The 12824-nt window shown below is 43.3% G+C and overlaps 1 protein-coding gene across 1 annotated transcript in view; it reads left to right on the forward strand.

Annotated features, from left to right (window-relative positions):
- The window catches only part of LOC128700943 (uncharacterized), a 122001-nt gene that overhangs the window by 11407 nt on the left and 97770 nt on the right, over positions 1 to 12824 (forward strand). Inside the window, exon 2 of the mRNA XM_070080173.1 lies at positions 8955 to 9659. Within this exon, the coding sequence (XP_069936274.1) occupies positions 8955 to 9659 (705 nt within the window). The remainder of the gene's footprint in view (positions 1 to 8954; positions 9660 to 12824) is intronic.

A 12824-nucleotide genomic window follows, 5' to 3' on the forward strand; every position in this document is an offset into this window, starting at 1 on the left:
GAATCTTTCCTCCGTAAGCCATGCGTGTCGTATGAGGCGACTAAAATGCCGGGAGCAATGGGCTAGTAACCCCTTCTCCTGTAAACATTTACCAAAAAAGAGAAGAAGAAAAACTTTATAAAACTGGGATGCTTGAATGTGCGTGGATGTAGTGCGGATGACAAGAAACAGATGATTGCTGATGTTATGAATGATAAGAAGTTGGATGTCCTGGCCCTAAGCGAAACAAAGCTGAAGGGGGTAGGGGAGTTTCGGTGGGGGGAAATAAATGGGATTAAATCTGGAGTATCTGAGAGAGTTAGAGCAAAGGAAGGGGTAGCAGTAATGTTGAATGATCAGTTATGGAAGGAGAAAAGAGAATATGAATGTGTAAATACAAGAATTATGTGGATTAAAGTAAAGGTTGGATGCGAGAAGTGGGTCATAATAAGCGTGTATGCACCGGGAGAAGAGAGGAATGCAGAGGAGAGAGAGAGATTTTGGGAGATGTTAAGTGAATGTATAGGAGCCTTTGAACCAAGTGAGAGAGTAATTGTGGTAGGGGACCTAAATGCTAAAGTAGGAGAAACTTTTAGAGAGGGTGTGGTAGGTAAGTTTGGGGTGCCATGTGTAAATGATAATGGGAGCCCTTTGATTGAACTTTGTATAGAAAGGGGTTTAGTTATAGGTAATACATATTTTAAGAAAAAGAGGATAAATAAGTATACAAGATATGATGTAGGGCGAAATGACAGTAGTTTGTTGGATTATGTATTGGTAGATAAGACTGTTGAGTAGACTTCAGGATGTACATGTTTATAGAGGGGCCACAGATATATCAGATCACTTTTTAGTTGTAGCTACACTGAGAGTAAAAGGTAGATGGGATACAAGGAGAATAGAAGCATCAGGGAAGAGAGAGGTGAATGTTTACAAACTAAAAGAGGAGGCAGTTAGGGAAAGATATGAAAATCTTTTGGAGGATAGATGGGCTAATGAGAGCATAGGCAATGGGGTCGAAGAGGTATGGGGTAGTTTTAAAAATGTAGTGTTAGTGTTCAGCAGAAGTTTGTGGTTACAGGAAAGTGGGTGCGGGAGGGAAGAGGAGCGATTGGTGGAATGATGATGTAAAGAGAGTAGTAAGGGAGAAAAAGTTAGCATATGAGAAGTTTTTACAAAGTAGAAGTGATGCAAGGAGGGAAGAGTATATGGAGAAAAAGAGAGAGGTTAAGAGAGTGGTGAAGCAATGTAAAAAGAGAGCAAATGAGAGAGTGGGTGACATGTTATCAACAAATTTTGTTGAAAATAAGAAAAAGTTTTGGAGTGTGATTAACAAGTTAAGGAAGCCTAGAGAACAAATGGATTTGTCAGTTAAAAATAGGAGAGGGGAGTTATTAAATGAAGAGTTGGAGGTATTGGGTAGATGGAGGGAATATTTTGAGGAATTGTTAAATGTTGATGAAGATGGGGAGGCTGTGATTTCGTGTATAGGGCAAGGAGGAATAACATCTTGTAGGAGTGAGGAAGAGCCAGTTGTGAGTGTGGGGGAAGTTCGTGAGGCGGTAGGTAAAATGAAAGGGGGTAAGGCAGCCGGGATTGATGGGATAAAGATAGAAATGTTAAAAGCAGGTGGGGATATAGTTTTGGAGTGGTTGGTGCAATTATTTAATAAATGTATGGAAGAGGGTAAGGTACCTAGGGATTGGCAGAGAGCATGCATAGTTCCTTTGTATAAAGGCAAAGGGGACAAAAGAGAGTGCAAAAATTATAGGGGGATAAGACTGTTGAGTATACCTGGTAAAGTGTATGGTAGTTATTATTGAAAGAATTAAGAGCAAGACAGAGAATAGGATAGCAGATGAACAAGGAGGCTTTAGGAAAGGTGGGGGGTGTGTGGATCAGGTGTTTAAAGTGAAACATATAAGTGAACAGTATTTAGATAAGGCTAAAGAGGTCTTTGTGGCATTTATGGATTTGGAAAAGGCGTATGACAGGGTGGATAGGGGGGCAATGTGGCAGATGTTGCAGGTGTATGGTGTAGGAGGTAGGTTACTGAAAGCAGTGAAGAGTTTTTACGAGGATAGTGAGGCTCAAGTTAGAGTATGTAGGAAAGAGGGAAATTATTTCCCAGTAAAAGTAGGCCTTAGACAAGGATGTGTGATGTCACCGTGGTTGTTTAATATATTTATAGATGGGGTTGTGAGAGAAGTAAATGCGAGGGTCTTGACAAGAGGCGTGGAGTTAAAAGATAAAGAATGACACATAAAGTGGGAGTTGTCACAGTTGCTCTTTGCTGATGACACTGTGCTCTTGGGAGATTCTGAAGAGAAGTTGCAGAGATTGGTGGATGAATTTGGTAGGGTGTGCAAAAGAAGAAAATTAAAAGTGAATACAGGAAAGAGTAAGGTTATGAGGATAACAAAAGGATTAGGTGATGAAAGACTGGATATCAGATTGGAGGGAGAGAGTATGGAGGAGGTGAATGTATTCAGATATTTGGGAGTGGACGTGTCAGCGGATGGGTCTATGAAGGATGAGGTGAATCATAGAATTGATTAGGGGAAAAGGGTGAGTGGTGCACTTAGGAGTCTGTGGAGACAAAGAACTTTGTCCTTGGAGGCAAAGAGGGGAATGTATGAGAGTATAGTTTTACCAACGCTCTTATATGGGTGTGAAGCATGGGTGATGAATGTTGCAGCGAGGAGAAGGCTGGAGGCAGTGGAGATGTCGTGTCTGAGGGCAATGTGTGGTGTGAATATAATGCAGAGAATTCGTAGTTTGGAAGTTAGGAGGAGGTGCGGGATTACCAAAACTGTTGTCCAGAGGGCTGAGGAAGGGTTGTTGAGGTGGTTCGGACATGTAGAGAGAATGGAGCGAGACAGAATGACTTCAAGAGTGTATCAGTCTGTAGTGGAAGGAAGGCGGGGTAGGGGTCGGCCTAGGAAAGGTTGGAGGGAAGGGGTAAAGGAGGTTTTGTGTGCGAGGGGCTTGGACTTCCAGCAGGCCTGCGTGAGCGTGTTTGATAGGAGTGAATGGAGACAAATGGTTTTTAATACTTGACGTGCTGCTGGAGTGTGAGCAAAGTAACATTTATGAAGGGGTTCAGGGAAACCGGCAGGCCGGACTTGAGTCCTGGAGATGGGAAGTACAGTGCCTGCACTCTGAAGGAGGGGTGTTAATGTTGCAGTTTAAAAACTGTAGTGTAAAGCACCCTTCTGGCAAGACAGTGATGGAGTGAATGATGGTGAAAGTTTTTCTTTTTTGGGCCACCCTGCCTTGGTGGGAATCGGCCAGTGTGATAATAAAATAAAATAAAATAAATCCATTTGTTCTCTAGGCTTCCTTAACTTGTTAATCTCACTCCAAAACTTTCTTATTTTCAACAAAATTTGTTGGTAATATCTCACCCACTCTCTCATTTGCTCTTTTTACATTGCTTCACCACTCTTAACCTCTCTTTTTCTCCATATACTCTTCCCTCCTTGCATCACTTCTACTTTGTAAAAACTACTCATATGCTAACTTTTTCTCCCTTACTACTCTTTACATCATTCCACCAATCGCTTCTCTTCCCTCCCGCACCCACTTTCCTGTAACCACAAACTTCTGCTGAACACTCTAACACTACATTTTTAAACCAACCCCATACCTCTTCGACCCCATTGCCTATGCTCTCATTAGCCCCTCTATCCTCCAATGGCTGTTTATATCTTACCTTAACTGCCTCCTCTTTAAGTTTGTAAACCTTCACCTCTCTCTTCCCTGATGCTTCTATTCTCCTTGTATCTCATCTACCTTTTACTCTGTGTAGCTACAACTAAAAAGTGATTTGATATGTCTGTGGCCCCTCTATGAACATGTACATCCTGAAGTCTACTCAACAGACTTTTATCTACCAATACATAATACAACAAACTACTGTCATTTTGCCCTACATCATATCCTGTATACTAATGTATCCTCTTTTTCTTAAGATTTGTATTACCTATAACTAAACCCCTTTCTATACAAAGTTCAATCAAAGGGCTCCCATTATCATTTACACATGGCACCCCAAACTTACCTACCACACCCTCTCTAAAAGTTTCTCCTACTTCAGCATTCAGGTCCCCTACCTCAATTACTCTCTCACTTGGTTCAAAGGTTCCTATACATTCACTTAACATCTCCCAAAATCAATCTCTCTACATTCCTCTCTTCTCCAGGTGCATACACGCTTATTATGACCCACTTTTTGCATCCAACCTTTACGTTAATCCACATAATCCTTGAATTTACACATTCATATTCTCTCTTCTTCTTCCATAACTGAGCCTTCAACATTACTGCTACCCCTTCCTTAGCTCTAACTCTCTCAGATACTCCAGATTTAATCCCATTTATTTTCCCCCACCTATACTCCCATACCCCCTTCAGCTTTGTTTCGTTTAGGGCCAGGACATCCAACTTTTCATTCATAACATCAGCAATCATCTGTTTCTTGTCATCCGCACTACATCCACGCACATTCAAGCATCCCAGTTTTATAAAGTTTTTCTTCTTTTTTAGTAAATGTCTACAGGAGAAGGGGTTACTACCCCATCGCTCCCAGCATTTTAGTCACCTCATACTACATTCCTTATTTGTTCGCCGCCTGTTTGCTCCATCCCTTCCCCCTTTGCCTACATTAACTCTTGTCTTCTCTTCAATTACCACCTTTCTATGTTCATGTAGCATCTCGCTTTTCCCTACCCCCCTTGGAAGTTCCAGCTGTTCGAGTCTGTTCTTTCTCACTCCCTTGCTCGCAAGCCCAACTGTCTACGGTCGCTTCCCGCTCTTTTTCTTGACCACTTCCACTCTCATTCTCATGCCATTGCAGTGTACACAGATGGCTCTAAGTCTTCTGACGGCATAGGATTCGCAGCAGTGTTTCCGGACAGCGTCGTACGAGGGCATTTACTATCTTCGGCTAGTATCTTTACTGCAGAATTGTTGTATGCCATTCTTGCAGCTCTTTTCCGTATTGCATCTATGCCTGTGTCATCATTTGTGGTTGTCTCAGACTCCCTTAGTGCTTTACAGGCTATACAGAAATTTGATACACCTCACCCCTTAGTCCTCCGTATCCAACTTTGGCTACGCTTCATCTCTTCCAAGCATAAAGATATTGTTTTTTGTTGGGTCCATGGTCATGTTGACGTACAGGGCAATGAACAGGCAGACACTGCTGTGCAGTCAGCAGTACATGACCTACCAGTTTCATATAGAGGTGTTCCATTTACAGACTATTTTGCTGCAATAGCTACCCACCTTCACACCCGTTGGCAACAACATTGGTCTACTCTGCTCGGTAACAAACTTCAATCTATTACACCGAGTATAGGTTACTGGCCATCTTCTTGTCACCAGTGTAGAGGTTGAGAGACTATTCTCTCCCGTCTTCGCATTGGCCATACTCGTCTTACTCATGGTTATCTCATGGAGAGGCGCCCTGCTCCGCTCTGTGAGAATATTCAGGTTCCATTATCGGTTAGCCACATTCTATTAGACTGCCCACTTTATCAACGAGCACACAGAATATACCTCCATCGTCGTCTTCGCTCCGCTGCTCTCTCTTTACCTTCCCTTCTTGCTGATGGACCCACCTTTCATCCGTACTCTCTCATTGACTTTTTGACAACGACTGACTGACTTCACAAACTCTGACACCTTCAGCTCTTTATACCTCAATTTTTTGTTGCCCTCTACCCCTGCACTATCCCCTGCCCCGCAGTTCTCTGTAATCTACTGATCATCCCTCCCCCCTTCTGCCGCCCAATACCCCCGCTTCCTTCCCTAACCCGCAGCACTGTATAGCCCATGTGGCTTAGCGCTTCTTTTTGATTTTAATAATAATAATAATAATAATGTCCAGCTCTCTGTTTGTTTTTCTGTCTGCCTGTGTGTTTTTGTCTGCTTATCTCTCTTGTCTCAGAGTTGCTCATGAACAAGCTGGTATTACACATGCTGTCTATCTACAAGCACAGTATAGCAATTTGTCTGGATTTTTTGGGTTGTCCTAGGTAAGTTATGTTATGTATAACTGTATTTACATGCGTGTTCCTGTGAGATAGAAACAGATAGAGACCCAGACAGATAGACGCAGACAGGTAGAGGCGCAGACAGGTAGAGGCGCAGACAGGTAGAGGCGCAGACAGGTAGAGGCGCAGACAGGTAGAGGCGCAGACAGGTAGAGGCGCAGACAGGTAGAGGCGCAGACAGGCAGAGGCGCAGACAGGCAGAGGCGCAGACAGGCAGAGGCGCAGACAGGCAGAGGCGCAGACAGGCAGAGGCGCAGACAGGCAGAGGCGCAGACAGGCAGAGGCGCAGACAGGCAGAGGCGCAGACAGGCAGAGGCGCAGACAGGCAGAGGCGCAGACAGGCAGAGGCGCAGACAGGCAGAGGCGCAGACAGGCAGAGGCGCAGACAGGCAGAGGCGCAGACAGGCAGAGGCGCAGACAGGCAGAGGCGCAGACAGGCAGAGGCGCAGACAGGCAGAGGCGCAGACAGGCAGAGGCGCAGACAGGCAGAGGCGCAGACAGGCAGAGGCGCAGACAGGCAGAGGCGCAGACAGGCAGAGGCGCAGACAGGCAGAGGCGCAGACAGGCAGAGGCGCAGACAGGCAGAGGCGCAGACAGGCAGAGGCGCAGACAGGCAGAGGCGCAGACAGGCAGAGGCGCAGACAGGCAGAGGCACAGACAGGCAGAGGCGCAGACAGGCAGAGGCGCAGACAGGCAGAGGCGCAGACAGGCAGAGGCGCAGACAGGCAGAGGCGCAGACAGGCAGAGGCGCAGACAGGCAGAGGCGCAGTCAGGCAGAGGCGCAGGCTGACAGAGGCGCAGGCTGACAGAGGCGCAGGCTGACAGAGGCACAGGCTGACAGGCGCAGGCTGACAGAGGTGCAGGCAGATGGAGATAGAGGCAGCCAACCAGCTGCCAGCCAGCCAGGTGGCCAGCAAGTCGCCAGCCAACCTGCTGAAATTACAGTTCCAGAATTTTCTTTTTACTTAGGACATAGGTTATAGGACATTCTGGCAGGATGACACTTTCCTCTTGAAACGGGGAGTGCTAATACGACATGACACGGTGAATCCTTGGTATTGGCTGCGCTGTTTGCTCTAGCTGGCACTCAATTGAGCTGGTGCTCCCACAAGGTACTATGTTTTCCTAGATAGTATTTTTAATACTGCACACACCGAGGGTTAAGACCCATTCTATGTTGACCAGGCATCTTAGGCGAATTGTGCCAAATTTGGAGGCAGGAAAAATAAAAAGTAGATATACGTTTGGAGCACTAGCGATAAGAACGTAGATCTACGTTTGGACAGCTAACAGGTTAATAAGATATCTTGACACGTCACATAGGTTATTATAATGTCTGTTTCTATATTCCTTAATTAGTGGACACTTAAGCACATAGTGTTCAAGAGAGTGACCATATGCCTGACCACATAATTTGCATTTAGTTTGATCATCTGTGTGTCTCCCAAACTGCCAGAAGTACTTGTAACCAAGCCTAAGCCTGGTCACACAACATCAGTCAGTCTGTTCACATTGCAAGTTGCTCCATAAACATACTTATCTACATTCATGTTATCATAGAGGGTTATAGATCTACTCGGACTTCTCACTGTATTCGTATAACATTCTTTTTCATTATTTACATCTTTTTATGTTCTGATATTACAGTTTGTAGTAGTTCTTGTGATTTCATAGCTAGTCTTTCTTGTGACATTAACTTTAGGTACTGAAATTGTACTCAAATAGTCACACACTGACTGGTGAACATTTTCACCTACCTTAGTCACATACTATTGTCTAGAAATATATACATAGTATTTATAGGTCCCAACAATGTTTTGGACACATGGGGATATATATACGAGAGTTCTTGAAGCATGGTGTAAGACGATCATGCACTGCCTTGGCTTTATTTGTTTTCACTGTTACACACAGAAGTGTCCTCTGTCTAGCTGTTTATCTGTCTCGGCTTATCTGTCTGTCTGCTTGTCTCTCTATACGACATTTAACCCTTAAACTGTCTAAACATAGATCTACGTTCACCTGTGTAGTGCTCCGACCTTGATTTTCCCCATTTGAAAGCACATAAAAAAAACGTAGATATGCGTTCAGAGCCCTCCACATGTGGATGTAGATCTACGTTTGGACAGTTTAAGGGTTAATGAGACTTGGTGATTATTGTTGTTGTTATTATTATTATTATTATTATTATTATTTTATTTTTATTTTTTATTATTTTTATTATTTTTTTTATTAATTATTTTTATTTTTATTTTTATTATTATTATTATTATTTTTATTATTATTAATATGGCATCTCGAGACATTAGAGACACAGATTTTAATGTGTACCTGCACGCCAGCACAGTGTGTAAGTTTATTTAGGTACAGGTATACATAAGTATAATTATCAGAGTACATGTATATATAAAATATGAAAACTTTTAAAAACCACTTAAGTTTTGGAGTTTCCAGACATGAGGAGACGTGGTGCTTACGGAGTTCACGGAGAATGTAAACAAACCAGGTGGGGTGCGCGGCGACTGTATTAGAAAGTCATGTGGGGGAAGCCGTATAGCAAGTTTTGGTCATAATTTGAAATGTCCAGAACTCCGTAAAGCGAAACGCCGTAAAGTGGGGCACTACTGTATTTGTACAAACAATAATGACACCTAGTTTGTTGATCCTGTTTACTTCTAATGTATGTATCACCTGGATTGTTGATGAAGATTGGGAATATACCTTTGGTTTGTGATGTGTGTGGTAGTTATTATGAAGAAGCTTGTCAATCCTTTGAATTTTCAGAATTGTCTATAAATTCAATATGAATTATTAATTGATGAGTAATTTAGCTGAATTCAACACTGCTTCAGTATAAAATATCAATATAATTCTACCCTGTTTTAGTGTAAAATCTAACTATATTCATTTCTATAGGATAACGACAAGCCAGAGGAGTGTAATGTGTGTTTTAGCAACTATGATGAAGAACTACGACGGCCACGCACTCTGCTGTGTGGCCACACATTCTGCACACAATGTATTGAAGATACAATAAAGAATTTTCAACTAATCTGCCCCAGCTGCCGTGCTGAGCACAGTGCCACAGCTGCTACTCAGTTCCCAATCAATTATGGTATGGAGGCTTTCATTAAGAAATTCAAAAGTATGCAGGTCACATCAGTGAGGGCACCAACAGCAAAACCTGGTCAAACTCACACAAGAGGCATCAGCAAGAAGTTACGGTCTATGGTACAGGAACACAAGAACAGTATCAATAACCTTATAAGTGAGTGTGAAGAAGTACTGTCCCAGCTGGGCAAGTACCAGGGGCAGGTGAGGGACTGGAAGACCCAGCACCACCAACTGCAGGACAGACTTTATGATCTGGTGGAGCAGAACAAAGCAGTAATAGAGCTCTTGGAACAGCAGGATACCAGTGTGTTGAATATGACAACAGAAGGAGAGACAGGAAAGAAGCAGCTGCAGACCATGCTGGAGTGCCTCAATACAGTCAACACTGTGAAGGAGGTCGTCACAACCATTGAAGAAGTGGATCAGTACAACATGGAGGCTGAAGATTGGATCCAAAAGTGTCAGGAACTCTTCCCAGATGTCAACACTGTCTGCACCTCAGTGAAGGTACATTGCTGTAGGTCACTACTCTCACTGAACTAAAAGTAAGAACTGTGCTTCATAAATACAGGAGGGCCCTGCTTTATGGCACTTTGCTAATATTGGCCATTTCAAATTTTTTCAGAAACTTTGTTTACCCAGCTCCTGATTCACTATTATGGCATCCACACACCACCCATCCACTCTACATCCTCCATGAGTGCCACATTTGCCTCAGTTATGTTTGAAAACTTTCCAAAGTTTGAAGTGTATAGCCCCTTAACTGTCCAAATGTAGATCTGCGTTCTCTCGCCCAGCGCTCTGAATATTTTGAAAAAAAAAAAAAAAAATTTAACCCTTAACCCGTAAATGGTCCAAACAGATCTGCGTAGTGCTCCAAAAGTACATCTATAATGTTCCCTCATTTTTCGTAGTTAATCCGTTCCTGGAGTTGGCTCTGGTGGCCTGGTGGTTAACGCTCTTGCTTCACACGGTGAGGGCCTGGGTTCGATTCCCAGCCAGAGTAGAAACATTGGACGTGTTTCTTTCCACCTGTTGTCTATGTTCCCCATCAGTAAAATGGGTACTTGGGTGTTAGTCGACTGGTGTGGGTCACATCCTGGGACACTGACCTAAGGAGGCCTGGTCACAGACCGGGCTGCGGGGGCGTTGACCCCCAGAACTCTCTCCAGGTAAACTCCAGGATACCATTTCCATTTCTAGGTATTATCGAAATCTACTATTTGCGAATCAATTTTCCCCATACGAAATAATGTAAATACAATTAATCCATTCCTGACACTCAGAAGTATTAAAGCAAAAAAATTTTTTACGTGAAATATAGATGTAGTACATAAACAATACAATGGGAAATGATGAATGAAACATTAACAGCATAACACTTATTGGAGATTCTTCTTAGTGTATGGGAGACTGGAGGAGGAGAGAGATTGGATTGTTTACAGTTTGGAAGGGGAATCCCCTTCCAGCAACACCTTGGGTACCAATTGCTTTTCTGGGGTTGCTTCTCTTCTCTGTTTCTTAATGCCACTAGGACCACCTTGAGTCACTGGAGTCCTGTCTCACAAAATAACTGTGGAGAGAGCTCTGTTTCTGGCGTCTCTTTAACACTTCCCTAAAATGGCCCAAGACTGTCACTGTACATGTTGCCAACATGGCTTGAAACAACCTTGTCAGGGTGATGTTTCTCCATAAAGCTTTCCATCTTACCCCACATAGCAAAAATCTCTAATTTCTGAAGAAGGCATCTTCTTCCATCTCTCTTCCTCCTCCTCTGCAGCAAGATTCTGAGCTGCGATCTGTTGCTGTTCCTGCTGAAGCTCTTGCAGTTCCTCAGTGGTGAGCTCTTCATTGTGGTCTTCCACCAACTCTTCCACATCCTCCAAACTCACATCCAACCCCATGGAACTCCCCAGTGCCACAATTGATTTAACAAGAGATATAGGCTCATCAGGGTCAGTCCCAAACCCTTCAAAATCCTTCTTGTCGACACAATTTGGCCACAATTTTCTCCAAGCAGAGTTCAAAATCCTGGTAGTCACTCCCTCCCAAGCCATACCTATAAGGGTTATGCAATGGAGGATGCTGAAGTGTTCTTTCCAAAATTCCCTTTGGGTCAAGTGAGTGTCTGTGGTCACAGTTAAGCACCTATGAAACATTGCTTTGATGTATTTCTCACCTTCTTTACCACAGGCTTGGCACTAGGAGCTTTCTTTGGAGCCATGGTAGCTTATTTAGTACAGTGGACCCCCGGTTAACGATTTTAATCCGTGCAAGAGGGGTAATTGTTATGCGAAATAATCGTTATGTGAATGAATTTTCCCCATAAGAAATAATGGAAATAAAATTAATCCGTGCAAGACACCCAAAAGTATGAAAAAAAATTTTTTTTACCACATGAAATATTAATTTTAATACACACAAACTGAAAAAGGCATGCACACTTACATGACACTTACTTTTATTGAAGATCTGGTGATGATTGATGGGATGGGAGGAGGGGAGAGCATTATCTTCTTACTGTTTAGAAGGGGAATCCCCTTCCATTACGACTTGAGGTAGCAAGTCCTTTTCCGGGGTTACTTCCCTTCTTCTTTTAATGCCACTAGGACCAGCTTGAGAGTCACTGGACCTCTGTCGCACAACAAATCTGTCCATAGAGCTCTGTACCTCCCGTTCCTTTACGATTTGTCTAAAATGGGCCACAACATTGTCATTGAAATAGTCACCAGCACGGCTTGCAACAGCTGTGTCAGGGTGATTTTCATCCATAAAGGTTTGCAGTTCAACCCACTGTGCACACATTTCCTTAATCTTTGAAGTAGGCACAATGGATTCCACAACTGGCATAGGCTTCTCAGGGTTAGCCCCAAACCCTTCAAAATCTTTCTTAATTTCCATACTAATTCTCACCCTTTTTACCACAGGGTTGGCACTAGAAGCTTTCTTGGGGCCCATGGTCACTTATTTTCCAGAAACAGCACCGAAAACACTGTAATAATACGAAATATTCCGAGTGTATGCTTGGATGTTACCGCGGAGGCTGGCTGGTAAACAATGGGACGGGCGGCACATGTGAGGCTGGCTGAGGGCACATTGGACGCGTCTCGGACGAAAATCGGTGAGCGGGTTTTTAATCGGTATGCGCGGCAAAAATTTTGCGATAAAAGTAAGCGGTATGCGGAAAAATCGCTATGTGATGCCATCATTATGTGGGGGTCCACTGTACTTGCAAGCACTAAAATGAGTGGAATATTATGAAATATTTTGTAGGAGCACATGAGGGGACCTTCGCTCACTGGTAAACAATGCCAGACTGGCTTGGTAAGGAGGCCGCCCCGGCTCACACCGTGCGTACGCATCCCGGAGGAACTACTATTCGTGAGTCAACCTATGATTAGCGAGCCCATGTTTATACAAAAATAAACCCTATGATTTCCGAAATCTATGATTCCCAAGAAATACGAAAAGCGAGGGACCACTGTACTTTTTTTACATATTTTCAAATATAACGACAAAAAAAGTAGATCTAAGTTTTTTTTTGTTTTCAAAGGTAAAAAAAAAAACTTTTTTTTTTCCATACAGTGGAACCTTGCCTAACGAACGCATCGCATAATGTTAAATCCGCCTTGCGATACATTTTAACGCAAAAATTTTGCCTTGGCTAGCACT

Source organism: Cherax quadricarinatus, unplaced genomic scaffold, assembly GCF_038502225.1.
Source record: "Cherax quadricarinatus isolate ZL_2023a unplaced genomic scaffold, ASM3850222v1 Contig194, whole genome shotgun sequence".
Lineage (NCBI taxonomy): Eukaryota > Metazoa > Arthropoda > Malacostraca > Decapoda > Parastacidae > Cherax > Cherax quadricarinatus.